We start from the raw sequence: 22710 nt of genomic DNA on the forward strand, positions 1-22710 counted from the left end.
AATGCACCTCTGGCCACTTCTTTTTCCAAGCAAAATGAAGAGCCAGGTGCACTGTACAATGTTCTACCCATTGGGAGGACTTGCCCTTACCACTGTCCTTCACGGATGTCCCAGAAAAGCAGTGCTGCAGTTGTCCACTTGATTGTTAAAATCTCCTTCTTTTGATTGGGATGGCATTGAATCTGTAAATTATTTTGGGTAGAAATGACAACTTAACAATATTTATTCTTTCAATCTATGAACACAGAGTGTTCTTCCATTTACTTAGGTCTTTGGTTACTTTCAGCAATGATTTATCGTTTTCTGTGCAGGAGTCCTTCATATCCTTGGTTAGATTTATTCCTAGATATTTGATTCTCCTATATGTTATTGTAAATGGAATTTTTTTTCTTGATTTCTTCTTCAGATTGTTCATTACAAGTGTATGGAAACACCTTTGAATCTTGTACCCCACATCTTTGCTGAATTCATTTATTAGCTCTAGGTATTTTGTTGTGGGTTGATTTTCTGCATATATGATCACATTATCAGCAAATAGTGAAAGTTTTACTTCTTCCTTTCCAATCTGAATAACTTTTGTTTTTCTTGCCTAACTTCTCTGGCTGCAACTTGTAGTAACTGTTGAATAACAGTTGTGACAGAGGGCATCCTTGTCTTGTTTGTGATCTTAGAGGGAAAGCTTTTAGTTTTTCACCGTTAATTAGAATATTAGTGTGGGTTTTTCATACATGTTTTTTACCATGTTGAGGAAGTTTCCTTTTATCCCTAGTTTTCTAAGTGTTTTTATCAAAAAGTGATGCTGGATTTTGTCAAAGGCCTTTTCTGCAACAATTGAGATAAACGTGGGTTTTTTTCCTTCCATTCTATTAAAGTGGGATATTAAATTCATTGATTTTATGTTGAACCACACTTGAATACCTGGGATAAATCCTACTTGATCATGGTGGATAATTCTTTTAATATGTTAATAGATTCAGATTACTAGTATTTAGTTGAGATTTTTGCATCTCTATTCATAAGAGACATTGATCTGTAATTTTCTTTCTTTCTTTTTTTTTTTATTTAGGAAGTACCAGGGATTGAACCCAGGACCTCATACATGGGAGGCAGGCACTCAGGCATTGAGCTACATCCATTCCTGAATGAGAGCTGGGTTTTTTGATTTGTTTTACTTTTAGGAAATATCAGGGATTGAACCTGGGACCTCATACATTGGAAGAAGGCGCTCAACCGTTTGAAGCTACATTCATTCCCCATAACTTTCTTTTCTTGTGGTATTTTTATCTGGCTTTGGTATGAGGATGATGTTTGCGTCATAAAATGAATTAGGGAGAGTTTACTCTTCTTTAATTTTTTAAAGAGTTTGAGCAGAATTCAAGTTAGGTCTTCTTGGAATGTTTGGTAAAGTTTCCCTGTGAAGTCACCTGATCCTGGACTTTTCTTTGTTGGGAGGTTTTTGATTACTGATTTAATCTCTTTACTAGTAATTGGTTTGTTAAGATTTTCTATTTCTTCTGAGGCCTTGAGTCAGAGTAGGTAATTTGTATGTTCCTAAGAATTTGTCAGTTTCATCCAGGATATCTAATTTATTGGCATATAGTTGTTTATAGTCTCCTCTTACAGACCTTTTTTTTTTTTCTTATAGTCCTTTTTATTTCAGCAGGGTCAGTACTAATGTACCCCTTTTCATTTCTGATTTTAGTTGTCTCCTCTTTTTTTTTTATTCAAAAGTCTTAGCTAAAGATTTGTCTATTTCATTGGCCTATTCAAAGAAACAACTTTTAGTTTTGTTGATTCTCTTTATTTATTTTCTGTTTCATGTATTTCCTCTCTTAACATTTGCTATTTCCTTCCTTCTGCTTGCTTTGGGTTTAGTTTTAATTTTTAGTTCTTCCAGTTTTGAGGTTAGGTCTCTTATTTTAAAACTTTCTTCTTTATTAATGTAAGAATTTAGGGTTTGAAATTTCTCTCTCAGCACTGCCTTTCCTACATCCCATAAGTTTTGGTATGTTGTATTTTCATTTTCATTTGCCTCAAGAGATTTCCTAATTTCCCTTCTGATTTCCTCATTAACCCATTAATTGTTTAAGAGTACATTGTTTATCCATGTGCCAGCTGGGCCCCGAGCCTCAATGGAGTTGCAACACTTAACTCTCCAGTTCTCTGGACTTACCCAGGACAACAAGGAGGCGAAGATGGACAACCACCATACCAAGGAACCGAGAGAGTCTACAACTGCAAGCAAGAGAGTCCTATCCATCGGCTGTATGGGACTGAATCCCCTCTCAATTAGAGGTGGAGTGGGCATTACCATCCCAGAATCCTCAGGATTGGGGGATGAACTATGGATAAGAGCGGACTTACTGGTATTCTACCATAGACTTTTTGTGATCCTGGCAATGGAAGAACTTATTTTATTGAGGTGGAGGCAGTGGCCACTGGAGATTCTGAGGTCAGGGAGAGGGAAAACAGGTGTAATACAAGGGCATTTTGGGGACTTGGGAATTGTTCTGAATGACATTGCAACGAAAGATACAGGCCATTATATATCCTGCCATAACCTAAAGAATTGTGTGGGAGAGAGCGTAAACTACAATATAAACTATAATCCATACTTAGTGGCAAGGCTCCAAAATGTGTTCATCAATTGCAATGAATGTACCACACTAATGAATGATTTTGTTAATATCAGTAAATGTGGGCAGTGTGGGGAGCAGGCATATGGGAAACCCTATATATTTTTAAGCAACATTTATGTAATTTAAATATTTTTTTTAAAATAAAAAAGTTTTAGAAAGAGTACGTTGTTTAATTTCCACATATTTGTGAATTTTTCATTCCACATATTGATTTCTAGCTGAACTCCACTGTGGTCAGAGAAGATTCATTGTATGATTTCAATATTGTTTAATGTATTAAGACTTGTTTTATAACCTAACACATGGTCTCTTCTGGAAACTGATCCACGTGCACTGGAGAGGAATATGTATTCTGTTGTTGTTGGGTGAAACGTTCTATATATGTCTGTTAGGTCTATTCGGTTTAGAGCAAAGGTTCTTAACCTTTTTTGTTCCATGGACCCCTTTGCCGGTCAAGTGAAAACCATGGACCCCTTCTCAGAATGTAACGGCAGATAGTTTTATGACACTTAGCATCAGCATGTCTTTAAATTTTAGGATTATTCAAAATTACATTTTACCACTTTTCCATAATTTCTATCTGATAACCTAGCAAGGTTCAACATCTGTTCTAACAGTCATTTTTGACAAACATTTAGAAATTCAAGTTTTCCCATAGTGTCATAAAACCATCTCCACCCTCCTTACCAACCTTTTTGCAGGCAGTTATCCACTGCACTTAGAACACACCACATCTAAATAAAAATCATACTAAGCCCGCACTATACTGTGTATGTATTATTTAATACATATATCACACCTGCACCAACATGTCCCCACAAGAATAATGTTATTTTGAATTTTCAGTTCAAGCTCACAGATTCCCTGAAATCTTTCCACAGACCCCTTGGATGTCCATGGACCCCTGGTAGAATCCCTGGTTTAGAGTATTGTTCAAGTTTTTTATTTCCTTATTGATCTACTGTTTAGATGTTCTATCCATTATTGAAAGTGGTGTATTAAAGTCTACTATTAAAGTAGAGTCATATATATTTCCCTTCAAATCTTCAAAATCAGTATTGGCTTCATATATTCGGGAGCTCTGCTGTTAGGTACATATATTTGTCATTGTTATGTCGTCTTGTTGAACTGACCCCTTTATTGGTATATAATGACTGTCCTTGTCCCTTATAACAATTTTTAAAGTTTATTTTATTTGGTGTGGTACAACTACCTTAACTCTCTTTTGGTTACTATTTGAATGGTATATTTTTTTCATCCTTTCAATCTCAACCTATTTATGTCTTTGAATTAAAGGGAGTCTATATATATATATATACTTTTATATATATATATTTTTTTATAGACATGGTGAGCTTACAAAACAATCATGTATACCATGAAGAATACCCATACATAAGAGCATACTTTTTTTTTTTAAGTTCCAGGGCCAGGTGTTGAAGCCAGACCACGTATGCAGGAAGCAAGTGCTCAACCACTGAGCCACACTGGCTCCCTCGAGTTGTTTTTTCTTTGTTTATTTGCTGTTTGTTTTTGTTTTTAGGAGGCACCAGGGACCAGGTTAGCTGACTGGTGTCCACCTACCATAAGGGAGGACCCGGGTTCTATCCCTGGGGCCTCCTGATTAAAAAAACCACTTGAGCCACATCCATTCCCAACAACATACTTTTTAATCCACTCTGCCAATCTCTACCTTTCGAATGGAGTGTTTAATACATTTGCATTTAAAGTAATTACTGATAATACTGGATTTTCTTTTTCTTGTTTCATTCCTCAATTCTTCCATTAACACCTAATTTTTTTTAAATGAAAGTACTGGAAACTGAACCCAGGGCCTCACACATGGGAAGCAGGCCCTCAGTCACTTGAGCTACATCTGCTCCCAATGCCTATTTTCATACGTATGCAAATTTTTGTTTTCTACCATATTGAATCCCTTTTCATTTCTATCTCAATATATTTTTCATATATTTTCCTTGTAGTTACCAGAGGGTTAAAATTTAACATCTTAAATAGAAAACAATCATATCTGATTTGATACCAACTAGATTTCAATAGCATACACATACCTTGTTCCCATACCCCTCTACCCCCCATCTTTTTTGTACTTGTCAGAAATTATATCTTTGTGCATTATAGTCCAAAACCATAGATTTATCATTACTTTCTTTGCATTTGCATTTTAGCAACTGTAGGAAGTAAGAAGTTGAGTTACATACCAAAAAAATGCAATACAGTAATACTGATATAGTTACCCAAATGGTAACCTTTATTAGAGGTATTTATTTATGCTGCTATGATCCACTGTCTAGTGTCCTTTCCTGTCAGTCTGAAGAACTCCCTTTAGCATTGCATATAGGACAGGTCTAGTGGTGAGGAACTCCCTCTGCTTTCTTTATCTGGGAATGTCTTCTTAATCTCTCCCTCATTTTTTAAAAATAATTTTATTGACATATAGTTCACAGACATTATAATTCACACATTTTTTTAAGTGTGCAATTCAATGCTGTTGTTTAGTATTTTTTTGCTCCTTGTCTGCTCACTGTTTTTTTCTTCAGGACACACTGAGAACTAAACCCAGGACCACCCATGTGGAAGGCAGGTGCTCAACTTCTTGAGCCACATCTGCTCCCCTCTCCCTCATATTTAAAAAAAAATATTTTCCACAGTGCTTGCTCCATTGTGTATCCCCACCTTCAATGATCAAGAATTCTAATTTGTGCACATCCTTACCAAGTTATTTTAATTTTTCCCCTCCCCCCCGCCCTGTAGTTTTTTGCTGTCTGTGTTCATTCGTTGTGTGATCTTCTCATCTATTTCTCTTTTTTGTCTTCTCGTCTCATTTTTCTCCTCTAGGATTCACCAGGATTCGGTCCTGGGGAACTCTGACGTGGAGAGAGGTTCCCTGTCACTTGCACCACCTCAGTCCCTGGTTTCTGTTGTGACTCACCATGATTCTCCCCTTCGTCTCTCTTTCGTTGCATCATCATTTTGCCGTGTGACTCACTTGCGCGGGCACTGGTACATGGCATGGGCACTTGGCTTGCTATGTGGGCACTGGCTCACTGTGTAGGCACGCGCGCAGGCACTCAGCTCACTGCGTGGGTACTGGCTTGCCGCGTGGGCACATTTTTTTTTTTCACCAGGAGGCCCCAGGGATAGAACCTGGGTCCTCCCTTATGGTAGGTGGAAGCCCAATCACTTGAGCCACATCTGCTTCCCTCTCCCTCATTTTTGAAAGAAAATCACTTCATATATAAAATTCTTCTTTGGCAATTGTTTTCTTTCAGCATTTTAAGCATTTCAATCCACTGCCTACTTACCTCCATGGCTCCTAATGAAGGTTTGTTTGTCTTAAAATCTTTTACTGCACACTGTACATTTTAATATTTCAAAGTTAAACTCTGGGATTTATTCCCTGAGATGTCTGTTTCTTGAATTTGTAAGCAGCTGGTGCTTATGATAGAGATTTTCTTGAGTATCAGAAGACAACAAAACCAAGAAAACCTAAGGGAAAATCACCTTTCACTCTCTTTCAGATTTGCTTTGTACTGCCTGGTATTCTCTGTCAGAGTTCAGCTTTCCTGCCAGGAAGGTCAGCCCAAGGTGAATGCAAAGTGTAGGGTCCACCCTGCCTTTTCTGAACCTGTGTATTGCCCTGAGCTTTGCTTGCTAGTAGCCTTTGGAATTCCTCTGCTTACAGGAGTTTGAATGCCCCCTCTACTTCCCAGGAAACAGACATTCTTCCTCTCCTGGGTATTCCACTACTGGACTTAAAGCAAGTAAGCCGTTACCCAGGCATCCCTCCTCCTTTGTATCTTATACTGCTTTTGTTGTCTGAAGTTGCTTTTGCCTGGAAGGCAAATTATAGGAGAGGAGGGAATGCCAGAGAAGAGTTTCCCAAGTCAGTCTTGCCCAGCCACAACACAGACAGGGACCCACAAAGGGAGTGCCAGCTGGCCAAAGTGCCCTGGGGAAGAGATAAAGGAGGGGCCACAAAGGGTGCCAGGAGTTTCCTCTATAGCTCCCCCTATCAGAGTTGCACTTTCGTGACTCGGCACCTGCCCGGCAATGCTGTCCTTCAGTTGTCCTGTGCAGCTCTGAGGCTATATACCATTTTTAAGTCTCCTCTGTCACTTTTGACCAGGGTGGGTTGAAACAAATGGCCACTCTCAGACCCGGATGCCCAGCAATCCAAAGTACTTAATCAAAAGCCATGATCAGCAATTAACAAGTGCCACCCATGCCCCACCCTCCCTGCTGTCCTGGATCTTGAGGAATTGGATTTTTATGTCCCTTTCCTGCACCAGCAAGCTATACCAGACGCCTGACCCGACCGCTGCCTGCTGTGAGAGTGGAAACTGGGCAACGGTAACCACCCTGCAGAGAGAGCAATTTACTGGTCCTTTACCATAATTTACCAGCCTCTTCCTTCCCCTCTTCCTGGATGCTAGACAGCGTTCCACTGTACTCCGGAGTTTCAAAACAGTTGTTTCAGACAATTCCTGCCTGTTTTATAGTTGTTCTGGTGGAGGGACTGTTTCTTGGAGCCACCTATTCGGTCATCTTCCCATAATCCCATCGTGGATATAACATTTGAACCTCTGATTCCAAGAAAACTAAGAGTCGTCACACATTTGCTTGCCTTGTATATTTTTTCTTGTCTGTAAAAACCTGAATTATGGCTTCTCTGTTAGGTTAGATACCTAAAAAATTTATACAAACAAAAAAAAAGAGTGTGATTGGTGGATGCTTTGGATTAATTTTCTACCCTGGTTCATTTGTGTGCTAACTGTACAAATATCAAGATTTCTTTTGGGTAGAAGGAGCTTCCATAAAAGTTCTTGTCATTCCAGTGTTCACCAAAATTGATACAAAAGTAGCTGTGGTTGTAGAACTTTAAATTTTTGGAAGATTCAAGTTATCCATAGATCTGGCTCTTTACATTGCTAAGGTAATATTCAATGACAGTAAGTACAAAGGAAACAAACGCAAGACCCAAACATGGATGAAAGGCAGATGTCTTAAGCCTAGGTTTCTCCAGTTGCACAGTGAGTCTGTCTGAGATGTGACCAACGGCAGACTCTGGGCTCAGCTTGTGGCTGAACATGACAAGTCAAGGAAGCACTGAGTGTACAGGGTATCAGAGATGATAGTGGAAGGTGTGGTAGTTTGATATTATTTGTGAATTCCAAAAAGAGATATTATGTTTGTAAACTGGTCTGTTCCTCTGGGCATGACACCCTTTTGATTGTATTAAATTCAGAGGTTTTATTTTATTAAATTAGGATTAGGGCTTTGATTCAACCATGTCATCAGGGCCACTCAGAGTTGAGTCCCCACCCCCTTGATGGGCTGTATAAACAGACGCTCAGTCTAGAAGACAGAAGCAGAGAAGTAGATACCCGGAGGAGGAGAGACAGCTCCCTTGACACGACAGAGGCCCCGGGAAGAGATACAGGCCATTTACCTGATAATTTACAGCAGACCTTGTGAGGAGACCAGAACAGCTGAGCCCAGAAAGAAACAAGCCCTGGGAATAGCTGATGAGCCCAATGCCAGCCTACAGCTGAGACTGGAAGACGCTGGACGCACAGAGCCTTAAGAGGAAGAAGAAGGCTGAACACTTGCAGATATCAGCAGCCATCTTGCTTCACTACGTGGCAAGAGGCATTTGGTAAGAAAATACCTCTTTTTTTATTTTTTTAAGATTTATGTTTTTATTTATTTCTCTCCCCTTCCACCTTCCACCACCCCCAGTTTTCTGCTCTCTGTGTCCATTCGCTGTGTGTTCTTCTGTGACCACTTCTGTCCTTATCAAGGGCACCGGGAATCTGTGTTTCTTTTTGTTGCGTCATCTTGTTGTGTCAGCTCTGTGTGTGTGCGGCACCATAGGCAGGCTGCACTTTCTTTCACGCTGGGCAGCTCTCCTTACGGGGTGCACTCCTTACGCACGGGGCTCCCCTACGCAGGGGACACACCTGCGTGGCACAGCACTCCTTGTGCACATCAGCACTGCACGTGGGCCAGCTCCACACGGGTCAAGGAGGCCCGGGGTTTGAACCACAGACCTCCCGTGTGGAAGGTGGACGCCCTATCCATCGGGCCAAGTCCGCTTCCCCAGAAAGTACCTCTTAATGGTACCTTGAGTTGGACTCTTTAGGGCCTTGTGACCCCATTTTATAAAAGCCAACAGATTTCTGGTCCTTCACATCAGCACGCCTTTGGCTGACTAATACAGACGGTCCCAGGACTATCTACCAGGAGGGATGGCCGGGTCTCCTCAGACGGCTGTGGGACTTACAACAGGCCAGTAAACAGCCGAAGCAGGAGGGGGCCAGTGCCAGGGATGCCTGTGTGTGGAGGCCTGAGGGAGCCGGGGAGCATCACCATAGAAGAGTCACAACAAGCCTCGCCACAGAATTAGGAAAGGGAGGCAGTCACTAGAACCCTAGTAAGGACAAGATGGAGAGTTCTCTGAAAGGAACAGGACAAAGTGCTACCACAGATGATGGTCCCACGGGCAGTGTGAGAGCAGAGCCTGCCACAGGACTAGAAATGGGATGCCAGCACAGGCTGAGGTGGACAGGGCTGCGGGCTGAGGTGGACAGGTCCGTGGACTGAGGTGGACAGGTCCACAGGTTGGAGCCAAGCTGTTCTAAGTGTGGGGGCCAAAGGATCCCAAAGGCAGGGAGTCAAATTAATTGATTCCATTATGACCGCAACCAATTAAAATCCACATAACCGAATAGCTTCTTTAGGAAAAACACAGCACACAATAAAAAATGAATATCCCTTAGAAAAGAAAACTCAAGTAGGGCATGGGTTCAATATACTAAAAACAAAAAGGTGGCAATATCTTTTCTCTCCCAGAACATTCTTTACATATTCAGGCATTCAGCTTGTTCTTTTATATTCTCTCCCCTACTAGCCAACAACATTTGTTTCTGCCATAAAGAAATTTCACAGGTCAGCCCTGTCACAGAATGTGTATTCATTTTCCTCCTTCAGCGCTCTCTAGAGATCTCAGCTAGAGAACTAGCCCCCCAAAAAGTCTCATTGCCCCCCCCTTTTTTTAAAGATTTATTTATTTTACTTCTCTCCCCTTCCTCCCCCCCACCCCAGTTGTCTGTTCTCTGTGTCTATTTGCTGCATGTTCTTCTTTGTCTGCTTCTGTTGTTGTCAGTGGCACGGGAATCTGTGTTTCTTTTTGTTGCATCATCTTGTTGTGTCAGTTTGCCGTGTGTGTGGTGCCATTCTTGGGCAGGCTGCACTTTCTTTCATGCTGGGCAGCTCTCCTTATGGGGCACACTCCCTGCACATGCGCTCCCCTACGTGGGGACACCCCTGAGTGGCAGGGCACTCCTTGTGCGCATCAGCACTGTGTGTGGGCCAGCTCCACATGGGTCAAGGAGGCCCGGGGTTTGAACTGCGGACCTCCCATGTGGTAGGCAGATGCCCTAACCACTGGGCCAAGTCCACTTCCCTCATTGCCCCCTTGAGATGCTGACGTGACAGAGGAGCGTCATTGTGAGATGCCTGGATTGTTGAAAAGGCACTCATTAGAAGGATAAATGCGAACTATCCAATGATGGTGCTGGAAGAAACACCACCATCCAAAATAGCACGTTGAGTAGCTGAGATAGCAGTTCAATGCTATCTCATTGACTGTGGAGAGTTTGGGCTAGAAGAGCACAAAGTTCTGAATACGGGAAGAGGGACAGAAGGAGTGGGAAAGAAGACATTCAGCCCAAATAGCAGGGGTTCACACCTGAACAACCAAAGCGGAGGTGAGGCGGGACATCATCATCCCCTCCTTTATTATCACACTTACATCCTTTATTATCACACATTATTACAAATGAATGATTTGTTTGTTCAATACACAAATAACTAAAAAGTTAGCCTTCGGTGTAGGGCATTAAAACGTTAATATACTATCGTTTACATTTTTTCACTGTTTTATATGCAACCCCATCCATCCATCCTTGAGTATTTTGCTCAAGGTCAGAGAATGGAGCAGGTGAGGCTAAATTTAAAGATTTTTCTGCTACAGTGGTTCTTTAAGTTTGGTTCCTGGACTAGCAGCATCAGCATCACCTGGGAATTTCAAAATGCAAATTATCAGGCCCTGACCTCCTAATGTAAGGCTCAGCAATCTGCTTTAACAAGCCCTCTGGGTGATTCAGCTACATGCTCAAGTTTGAGGACCACTGTTTTACTGCATTCCCTTAAATTTTAGGTCAATAACATCCACAACATTTCTCTTCAGATGTTTCTTACTTTTTTCACCAATTCCTACAAATCTCAAGAGGAAACCAAAGCAGATTAAAAATGCTGGAAAGGGAACAATACCAAATAGAAAGGGAGCTTTTGCTACTGGAAGGTTCAGAGAGTATATACAATTAAAATGTTAGAGTGGACTTACTGGTATTCTACTCTAGAACTGTTGTGACTCTAGCAATGGAAGAAATTGTATCACTGATATGGAGACAGTGGCCACGGTAGTTGCCGAGGCCAGGGAGAGGAAAGAAGAGATGTGATGTGGGGGCATTTTCAGGAGTTGGAGTTGTCCTAAATGATACTGCAGGGTCAGATGCTGGACATTATATACCACTGAATGGCCTGGGGGAGAGTGTAAACTACATTGTAAACTATAATCCATGTGGTGCAGCAGTGCTCCTAAATGTATTCACCAGATGCAATGAATGTGCCACAATGATGAAAGAGATTGTTGATGGGGGCGGGTATATATGGGGACTTCTTATATTTTTTAATGTAACATTTTTTGTGATTTATGTATCTTTAAAAAAAAGACAATTAAAAATATTTTTAAAATATTCATAAGAAAAAAGTGTTCAAGGTCAGGGGACACAGATTCACAGACAAGATGGGTAGCACACTTTATCCTTCTTCACACACAGTTTAAACTAGATAATGAATGTTCTGGGTGACAGCAAACAACATATAAATCTGAAATTAAAACAAGGCATCAACAATCAATGTCCTGGCCAGGAGACAGAGATAAAATGGCTGTCAGCTCGGGGTTGTTGAAGCCACCCAACAAGTCCAGCAAAAATATACAGCTGAAATAGCAAAACGGCTCTAGGAAAGGGGCTGTCATTGTATCCAAGGCATGTACTGTGACTTAGTCCTAAAAGGGTCAGGACCTCCTACCCTGAACAGCTACAGCAGCTAATCAAATCAATACCCTGGTCACATCAGCTCACACCTGCCACTGCTCCTAAATGACCCTGGAAGGCATGGACAACTCTATAACCTCGAGTTAAAAGCTGTTCTGCTACAGATGGGGAATATTTTTGAGGAAGTTCTTGGAGTTTAAACCTAAGTTGGTGATTAGGCTTCCATTGACCTTTATCCTTTTCCCTACAAGAAAAGGTAGTACATGCTCCCATGCTCTTTGGATGGCACTGTGTTAATACCACATGATACAGAACCATTACATTATGCTTTTTACAGTCTCCAGACCTCATAAATAACCTCTGTCCAGTAGCTGCCTCACACATATCATGCATTCAAAACAGAACTGTGCTGAAGGAAGAGGCCAGTGTTCATGGGAGGTGAGCAGGGTATAACTGCAAGAGAAGTCCTCTCCCCTGATGAACCAAACCTGGATGTTCACAGAAGTGGGCATCTGTTAACCTAGATTTAAGAATCCTGGTGAAATCTGCAACTGTCAGTAGCATAGGTAAGTCAAAGAACATACTGCTGAGGGTTACTGCTTAAAATGAGATCATGTCAATATAAAGAGGGCCTAGCAGAGAGCCGGGCTGGCAAGGCATGTTCAGTAAGTGCTTAGCATCACTACTGCTCCTCTGAGATCACCCCTTTACAATTTAAAATGTACATACATCTTTCAGCGCTCCTGAAGAAACCTCAATCGCTAAAACCCAGGGAATGACATCACTCTTTGGCACCATTCCTATTCCATGATCCTGACACCAAGTCAAACGCAAAGAGCAAGAAGAGCTAGGTGAGAGCTTTCTCCCTTCCCACCTCCAGGGCCAGTTATGAAACACCCCTCCAGGAGCCTAGCAGTCCACTTTGCCCTTGACCACGTACCACAGACCAAATCCTGCATCTAGCAAAACTCAACTCAAGTTTCAGAAATGAGGAGCTACATCTTGAAGAAGCAGGCAGAGGGCATAAACATGGCTTTATTTTACCTTTTCTTTTGACCCATACGCAATAAACCCAGAAGCTTTCATCATAAATGTTATCTTTAAAAAACTGAATGTCTTCAAAAGTCTGGGTTAAACCAACCCATATGGTAATGTTTAGGTTGATTTGAATCATTATTTTGCTCTCAGAGTCCCCTGGGATCTACCACTTATCAGTGACAGAGAGAAAGCTATACCACCCAAACCAAATAACTGACAAAATTCTCATCTCCAAGGAAAGTATTATTTAGACTACAAGGTAATGGTAAATGATATAAGATCTGACAGTTTCAGGCAAATAACTGGCAACTTACTGTTAACTGAACATCCTTATTTCCTCTTCATTGCAAGGAAAACTAGTTAATGCCGATTCTCTCTCTCCTACATAATGCAGCATGAAAACTCAGATGTGACTGATGAAAAGCCAATAGCGAGATACACACTGTTATCTCAATTTTTTAAAAATCTAAATGAATCGATCTGAACTGCTCTTCAAAGCTTAAAGAAATTTTTAAATTAGCACAGAAAATGAGTGTCCAATTATGCTATCCTCCCACTAGTTAACCATACCATTTTCAAACATTTGTCTTAGGTTTAAATTATATTTGGTAGAGAAAAAGAACCCCCTAAATAACCCTGATTTTTCCTCTTTAAAATGAGCTTCTGATGGCTCCACTGTTCCTACAACCAGGCTGTAAAAATCCTTTGACTCAATTTTTTTTCAATCCGTACATACTTAAGCTTTTTACATGGCTACTATGGCAAATGCAACTGAAATGCAGGTTGAATGAGCAGATTTCAGATCAGATGCTACAAATGCCTCTGTACACAAATCTGTGATCAATAGGTGTCCTAGAAAGCTGGTGTCACTAATTTGCAATTATTTTAACTATTCTAGGCAGAATAAAACCAGGCTGACAGTCAACAGAAACATCAGTTCCCAGACGAATGCCCATCTTATCCGTTTTCCCATTACCAATGCTACGGGGGTAAAAAATGAAGGCTGTTATACAAAAATTAGCAGCATTTCCCTAAAATTCAACAAATGATGTCAAGCTCAAGAACATATAATTTAAGACCAGCAGCTCCTCCTACCCGTGTGCTTGGAAACCGCATTTAATCTCTGCACCATTTCTTCTAGGGCCATTTCTTCATTTCTCAGCCAAAACCTCATCCTCCGATACAACAAAAATGATCCACAGCAGATATGTTTCCCTCTGCACCAGAAGTGGGTTTTTTTTTTTTAAATGGGTGGGGTTGAGGGAATGGGGAGGGGGCACGGCTGAGCGAAAAGGAGGGAGGGAGCTAGGGAGGGGGAAACTACAGCAGTGCTTCTCGGCTCTGCATTTCAATGACTTCCTACGGATTGGTCCCCAAACCAGCAGAAAGAGAGGGGTAGGAGCCCAGAGCCGCCCGCTGCGGAGCTGCGGCCCAGCGGAAGCGGAAGCGGCTCGCAGCCTGCCAGGAATGTGCATCCCGCGGCGGTCACCTGAAACTTGCATCCTCCCGTCTCCCGCCGCAGGGGTCCCCGGACTGGCGGCCTCCGCGGTCACGCCGCCGAGGGGCGCACCGCACACCCGGGCTCCCGCAGCGGCGCGCCCCGAGAGGAGGCAGCGGCTGGCGGCGACCAGGCGAGAGCGCGACAGCAGCCAGGAGAGGCCACCCCCTCACCCCGGGCGGCGGCACCTGGGCCCGCCCGCCCTGCGTTACCTCCAGCCGCTCCCCCGCAGTCGCAAAGCCCGCAGCAGCCGAGCGCGGCTTCCTGGTGGCGCCGCATGCTGCCCGCCACGCTCCCGGCCCGGGCCACCCGCCCTGAGGACGCAGCAGGCGGCCAGGGAAGCGCGCGCCGGGCGGCGCTGCGGCCCTCCGACCTCCGCTCGTTGGCACCCAGCCACACTGTGCATTCTAAACCCCCAACCTCTTGGCAGCCGGGCGTTTGGGCCGCTTTGCAGGTGGAGGCTCGTGATCTGCATGGCTATCGCCAGCGCCCCCAACACCATCCTGCAGACCTGCGAGGAAACCCTGGTCCACGCGTGGGGAGCTGGCTAAGGTCTCGCGTTTACCCGCCTCTCGCTATTTAACATGATCGGCTACATTCCCTTGCACAAATAGGACTGCCATTAATGGAGAAATTAAAGTATGGCGTGGCGTAAGTGAACACTGTAGCTCGTGTCAATAAAATTCACGTGTACCAGCATTCGTGTGGCTGTGACTTTCCAGGCACTCAGCTAGGTCTGGGGGACAAAATAGATGAAGTGACACAGGTTTCTGACCTCACTGCCCTCACGTCCTTAGGGGCAAGAAGGATCTGGAAACATTATTAGGAGACAAGAATTAAAATGTAATAACCATGCATAGAAAGTGTTGGGTAAAACTGTTGGAAAATGCTGGGGTTTACACCACAACTGGTTTAATATCAGCTGTTTTAAGTGGTTCAAAGTAATCTCATGGGAGTCCAATGAGAGGAAGAGACAGGACAGGTTTTGCAGAAGGGAGGACAGAGAATGTTCCCCCCTCATTAACGCACATCTCCTTAGCGGTCCCGAGCTGAAGAAAGTCCCAGCAGTGCCCTCCTGGCCGCAGGACCCAGAACGCAAGGACGACTCTCAGTCTGGGCGTGGTCTGCAAACCCTCCTCTGGCTGGCCTGCTCCTAACTCCTTTCCCAGCACAGCTCTTTGAACACTTCTCCTTCTGTCCTCAGGATCCCAGACAGCCTTGTTGCAGTCACCAGGAAGACGCCTCCTCCAGGGCAGACCCTGCCCTGTCCCCACTTCTGCTTCTGCTCACCCCCTGGTCTCAGCGCAAGGGCACCCACGTTTGTCCTTGCGCCCACTGTCCCTCAGGCTGCCCCTGGCACACATTTTCTCCAGCGTCCCCTCCCTCCCGGGTGTCTGCGACATCTCCCCCTCCAGCATCTAAGTGTTCTACTCCTGTCCCGTGGTTCTCGCACTTTAGCTGCACAGGAGGCCACCTGCAGCCTTGTTAGAACACTGACCGCTGCATCCCACCCCCAGGGTTTCTGATTCCATACGTCTGCGTGGGGCCCAAGAATAAACATTTCTAACGGGATTCCAAGTGATGCTAATGCTGGTGAACCATGCTTTGAGAACCAGTACTCAAGGCTTTTCCATCTTTAAAAACAAATAGAATTTACCCTTTCCCTCAGTCAATTCAGTGGGTTATGGCAGGATATACAAATCCACCCTCTGTCCCTGCAGTATCATTTAGGACAACGCCAAGTCTTTAAAATGCCTCCACATCTCATCTCTTCTTCCCTCTCCCTGCCTCAGCAACTACTGTGGCCACTGTCTCCACATAAATGAAACAATTCCTTCCATTGCTAGAGTCACAATAGTTCTATAGTAGAATACCAATAAGTCCATTCTAATCCATATTTTATTCCACCATTCCAGTGGACCCACGGATGGTGATGTCCACTCCACCTCTAAATCAAGAGGGGGCTTAGATCCCATGTGGCCGATGGATGCCATTCTCCTGCTTGCATTTATAGGCACTCTCGGTTCCCTGGAATGGATTGGGGGAAAGTATAAATTACAGTGTAAACTATAATCCATGCGGTGCAGCAGTGCTCCAAAATGTATTCACCGAATGCAATGAATGGGCCACACTGATGAAAGAGGTTGTTGATGTTGGAGGAGTGTGTGGGGTGGGGTGTGGGGTATGTGGAAACCTCTTATATTATTAATGTAACATTTTTTTGTGATCTATGTATCTTTAAAAAAGAATAAAAAAAGAAAAAAGATAATAAAAAATGAAAAACAAAAACAAATAGAAAACAAAGAAAAAGGATAAAACCTTCCAGCCATCCTGCTATCACTGCTCTCCTTTCCCTTCATAGGTTAAAAATTTCCACTCATACTCTCAGCTTCTCTCAACAACCTTCTGTCACCCACTTTGTCCCCTTGAAGTCTCCCTGGCTAATGTCATGTCAGTGACCAAGCTGCTAAATCTAACAGCTGCTTCGTTGTTTGTATCTGCTGATTTCCCTGTAGGATTTCACACTACTGAGCACCCCTTCCTTAAAAGGCTCATTTCCCTGGACTTCCAGGCACTGTTGGTTTTCTGGTTCTTTTGTGGCCTCCTCCTTGACCTTGCCCCTTAACCAGGGCATGGACTACCTCACCCACTCAAGTGCCTTCACCCAGTCTCTCTGTGCTGATGATGGCTAGTCAGCATTCCTAGTCTGACCGTCCCTCAGGGACCCCAAAAACAAGAGTATAGCTCCAAGGTAGCAATCATCTGCCCAAGCTCCATGAGCAGCCCCACATCCTTTTGGTGGGTCATCCTTGACCCTTTGTACTCCCCACCCCCCACTACCTACACAGTCCTGTCTGTTCCAGCTCCCCAGTCTCTGTCACATTCTCTTCATCCACATCCCCACATCGGCTTCATCAAGACAGATGAAGTCCACTTGCTGGTTTTCCTGTCCCAAGCTGGACTCCTTCCCAATCTCAAGCTTGAGTCCCCACCTTGGCCAGACAGTGAACCTCCAAAAACACCTAGTCAGTAGCTGTAGGAGGCAAATTATTCTTCATGTCCCTCTTTGTGGAGTGCCCTGATGGATCACCAAATACTCTGGAGGTATTAGCGTATGTCTCTCTCAGACCACTGGACAAACACTTGGCCAAAGGGAGTGATCTAAGGAACAATTAGAAAGGACAAGGAGGGAAGCAGATGTGGCTCAATGGATAGAGCATCCACCTATCACATGGGAGGTCCGGGGTTCAAATCCAGGGCCTCCTGATCCGTGTGATGAGCTGGCCCTCGCACAGCGCTGATGCGTGCAAGGAGTGCCGTGCCACACAGGGGTGTCCTCCACATAGGGGAGCCCCATGCCCAAGGATTGTGCCCTGTAAGGAGAGTCACCCAGTGTGAAAAAAGTGCAGCCTGCCCAGGGTGGTGCCACACACACGGAGAGCTGACGCAGTAAGATGACGCAACAAAACGCTACCCAGATTCCCGGTGCCGCTGACAAGAATGCAAGCAGACACAGAAGAACACACAGCAAATGGACACAGAGAGTAGACAATGGGGGGTGGGGAAGGAGAGAGAAATAAATAAAAAATAAATCTTTTTTTAAAAAAAAAGGAAGGACAAGGAATGTCTTAACTCCAGACCACGTCTCTCTCTCTTTTTCAATCTCCATCAAGTCTTTACTCCTAAAACTGTGGCACAAATGCTATCATTCTATAAAAGTCATTTAACATTTGCTTGAAGCATAATAAGCATATCAATACCACACCAACATTTATTGAGCACAGGCACCTACCTAAGCACTTTCGGTGGTATGAACTGACTTAGTCTTCACAATCATCTTAGGAAACGGGAACTACTTTTCCCCATTCATAGAAGAAGTCACCAAGGCATAGAGAGGCTTACTAACTTACCTATGGTCACAGGCCTAATAAGTGACAAAGCTAGGATCCAGACTCAGGTGCCTATAAACACAGACGTAGAAAATAAGTGTTAGCATCGGAAAACTTTGTTGGATCTCAGTTTAAATGCCATCCACAAAGTTCCTTACAATTAAGTGCAGGACATGGTTACGTAAGGTCTCAAGCCCAACACTGCCCAGGAGAATGCTTCACCCGTACGTCCCAAGGGAGCAGCCCTCCTTAGATACTGCCACACCTCTTCTCCCAGAAAGCGAGCAGAACAAGACTGGTAAACCTACCACAAGAGGCCAGCCGGCGCCCACAGGTGGGAAGGCACAACGTAGTAGTACACCTGGACACCAAATGCATCCACTTAGCAACCATTCCAGAAAATTAGCCATGAAAGGAAGGTAAGAAACAGGAGTCCTGGAAGAATATACAGGTTTGAGAAAACGTTGGGACCCAGATGCTAGAGGCAGTGAGGGACACACATGGGAGCCCACCTGCATGAGACAGATGGAGGAGCTCTGTGGGAAAAGGCAGAGGTGTTGCCATTGTAAGAGGTAATGGGAGACGCTGCCACCGGGGCTTGGTGCAGCTAATGTTTGGCCACAGAAAGTAAAGAAATGTGTTTTCTGCACTACTTTATCCCACATCCAAGGGAACAAAGCAAAGAAAGAAGGCTTGAAAATGACTCTCTGAAGAAACCCAGTACAGTTAACAACACAAATTTATTTATTAGTGGGAATATCAAGAAGGTGTAATATCTAATATAACCAGAGGCTACACACAACTCTTTGGGGGAACTTTTGATAATGTGGCCATTTTTCCTGAGCAATGACTTACTGGGAACATGACAAGACTGGGCCTGGCACTGGGAAGAGCTCCGTGGACAAAGCAGCCTCCCTCCGTTATCGAGCTTCCAATCTCCGTAAGGGAGAAGCAGCCCAATACCAAGGACACATGCACTCCAGATAATTCCACACTCTGAGAACGTCACGTGAGCAAGGAGAACACTAAGAGGTTGCTGGTACAACTGTAAATTGGTACAACTCTCTTGGAAACCAATTGATGCTATTTGGCAAAGTTCAAGAGATGCCTACATTCTGGAAACATACTCTCCCACATGTACACAGATAGACATAAATATAAATGTTTATAACAGCATTGCTTATATAAGAAGATGAAGGAAAAGGAAGAGGGGGGAAGAAGAAGGGGAGAGGAGGAGAATGGAATAGAAATAAAGAGAGGAGGAGGAAGCGGAAGGAAGGGAGGGAGGGGGAGGGAGGGAGAGAGAAAGGAAAGGGGAAGAAAGAGGAGCAGAAAGAGGAATGGAAACAACTTACATATCCATCAACAGTAGAATGGGTAAATAAGCTGTGCTGTGGTCATACAATGGGAAACACTGCAGCATTAAAAATGAAGGAGGTACAACAGTTAAGCAGAAAAGAAAGTTGCAAAGACTATATAAAATGAATCCATTTATACCAAATTCAAGCACAGGCAAAATTAAGCTGTTCAGTCTTGAGTGTATTTTCCCCCAACCCACCCAGTGATTAACACCCTGTATTAGGTGAGACTATAAGGAAAAGCAAGAGCTTGACAAGCCCTTCATTCAGGAGACTGAGGTCATCTGAAAGGGCAGAGCACACAGGTTTCAAAGGTGATGGCAACGTTCTTGAACTAAGTGTTGGGCACATGGATATGTAATATATTCCCTTTGCGAGTCTTAGGTATTCTGTAATGATATGTCTAAATTTTGAAGAAAGAGCAAACTGAAGGGACTCTTCCAGGAAATTTGGCTGAGACTGTAAGAAGAAATGAAATGGGTATGCATGTGAAAATGTGAAGGAAACTTGAGGGCATTATGCTGAGTGAAATAAACCAGACACAAGAGGACAAGTATTGTATGGCCTCACTAATGTGATCTAAATACCATAAGTAAGCTCACGGAGGGAAATGCTAGAGTATAGGTTACTGGGAAATAGAATGTTGGTTAAGAATGGGAGCTAATGCTTAATGTATATAGAATTTTTAATGTTTATTGTAAAAGTGTGGAAATGTATAGAGTGGAGGGTAACACAATATGGTGAGTATAAATGCTGATTTATAAATGTGATTGTGGCTGAAAAGGGTAATCTTTGGATGTAATACTTCAACTGAAAGGAAGCTAGAGAATAATCTAGGGACTATTATAACAATGATTACAGTAGTGGGTGAAGACTGTGGTTAAAAGAATAAGAATATTCTTTTACAATGTTAAGAACATGGTGATACATGGGAAAATTACAACTAATATAACTTATGGATGATAGTTAATATTAATATTGTAATATTTTTTCAGCAATGGAAAAGAAGATATATCAATTCTAAGGGACAAAAATAAAAGGTATAAGGGGGTAGGGTTTTTTTCCTTTTGAAGTAATGAAAACATTCTAAAATTCCCTGAGGTGGTGACAGCACAACTCTGTGATGAATATGGGAGCCACTGAGTATGCACTTTGAATAGACTGTGTAAAGTATGGGACTTTATAACACAGGGAATCCAGTGGTAGATGACGGACTGTGCCCTTATGAACTATAACAAGTGTATAATAATAATACAGGGTGTTAATAACCACGTGGGTTGGAGGGAAAATACACTAAATATAAGGTATGAGCTGTAGTTAGTAATATTTTGACAATGCTTTTTTAAAAAATTTATTTATTTCTCTTCCCTTCCCCTCCATTGTCTGCTCTGTGTTCATTCGCTGTGCATTCTCCTGCACTGCACATGGGCCAGCTCACCGCATGGGTCAGGAGGCCCTGGGGATCGAACCCTGGACCCTCCATCTGGTAGACGGATGCTCTATCAGTTGAGCCACATCTGCTTCCCAACAATGCTCTTTCATAGTTTATAACAAATATTTCATAACAATGCAAGGCGTTGGTAGTGGAGTGATGTATGGGAGCCCTGTGTGATGATACGCGTATTTTTTTTGTAAGTTCGCAACTTTTACTATATGCTTACTGTTCATGTGTATTTGTGTATGAACGATAAACTTCAATTTTTAAAAGTTTTTTAAAATTTGGCTAAGTGGATCAGAAAAATGAAGAGATACCTGGAGAATGTGCCTCAAGGAAAGTTTCCTGCTTTTGTTTTTTAAGATGGGAACTTCCACTGTACATCTGATAGGCAGGAACTTGGAGGCAGAGATGAGGAAAACAGTAGAGGAGGGAGAAAATGGAAACTGAGGGGCTCAAGTCCCTGAGCTGAGGGAAAGGCGGGAAGGGAGCGCACGTGGGGGAGTCGGACTCTGCGAAGAGCATGGAGGCAGCTCTCATCCCAACAGGAGGGAAAATGGAAGAAATGACTGATGACCTTCCCCATCTCTGCGTTTGCCACTTCAAAAACGTTCTCATTTCTAAAATCTGGGCAACACATAGACAAAAGTCCTTTTTTCCCCACAGCTGATTGCTTCTCTGGGTTAAACTCCTGGAAGTGGAATTACACACCAGAGGGTAGAACTATTTTTAAAGTTTCTGAAATACGTACACGATTTTTATATGTGTATACATGTGTTAACAAACATCCGGGTACTACTCAAGGGGCTTCTAAAAGAAAACACGTGAAACCTGGGGCTTCAGCATCAGCCACTTCCCCTTTGAGGGAGGGGCTGGGCCACAGGGAGCCTCAGGGCTGTTGTCCTTTGTCGCCAGGGCTAGCCTAGGACCGCCAAGCTAACAACAGCATCTAAGAAGGGCTCACTTGGTAAAGGCCTCTTTTTCCAAAATCAGGGAATTATTTTGAAATCGAGTCCCTTTAGCTAAGGACCAGTGTGGGCAAACCACATCTCCAACCCAACCTAAATTTCAGGAAGTCAAATACCCTGTGGCTGCAGGGCCTGCCTCAGCAGACTCTTAGCAAAATGAGCTTTATGGTGGTGAACTCCAAGAAATTGCCCTGCAGAGAGATGAAAAGGAGCATGGGGATGCCAATTTCTACAGCAGACCTGGCTACACGGGGGTGCCACCTGTTGAGTGGAATGTCATCTCTTCGCCAGGACACTCCAGCAGGTCAATTCTCCGTTGTGAGTGAGGATGCCTGGTTAACACGACTCCCACTGCTCCGGCCTTGGTTGAAGTGAGCCTGGGGCTGCGAGATGAGCCCTCTCATTTCCATGGGAGTCCTTGGGGGAAGAAGGGACTGTGGTGGAAGCTCTGGGGATTGCAGAAAGGCCGGGAAAGGGCTAACGAAGGATTTCTAAAAGGCAAACTTATCAAAGCCTGGGGCGATTACTATCAGAAGAGGGGGGTCTGGCAATAGCACATCGGTGATAAATATCTCCCAGCAGAGTTACTGCGAGAATTAACTGATAATACATGTGGACAGTCCTTAGCTACAGACTGGCATGTATCATGGGGTCTCCAGACAACATTCCTTCCTGCTCCACTAGTTGAAGAGTACTGAGTGAATATAAAACTCTGCAGAGCTTTTGAAATCAGGCGGCTGA

The 22710-nt window shown here is 43.6% G+C and overlaps 1 protein-coding gene across 14 annotated transcripts in view; it reads right to left on the reverse strand.

Moving 5' to 3' along the window:
• The window catches only part of MCF2L (MCF.2 cell line derived transforming sequence like), a 370234-nt gene that overhangs the window by 231847 nt on the left and 115677 nt on the right, over positions 1 to 22710 (reverse strand). For 3 of the 14 annotated variants that reach the window (XM_004450734.5, XM_023586655.3, XM_004450728.4), the window contains exon 1: positions 13916 to 14501. The exons of 5 other annotated variants lie outside the window; for them this stretch is intronic. In XM_004450734.5, the coding sequence (XP_004450791.1) occupies positions 13916 to 13994 (79 nt within the window). In that variant the 5' untranslated portion in view covers positions 13995 to 14501. Of the gene's footprint in view, positions 1 to 13915; positions 14785 to 22710 lie in introns of those variants that run through there. 6 more of the 14 variants (XM_058276405.2, XM_058276399.2, XM_004450732.4 and 3 more) reach the window with 5 other exon arrangements.

The sequence above is a fragment of the Dasypus novemcinctus genome, chromosome 15, assembly GCF_030445035.2.
Source record: "Dasypus novemcinctus isolate mDasNov1 chromosome 15, mDasNov1.1.hap2, whole genome shotgun sequence".
Classification (NCBI taxonomy): Eukaryota; Metazoa; Chordata; class Mammalia; order Cingulata; family Dasypodidae; genus Dasypus; species Dasypus novemcinctus.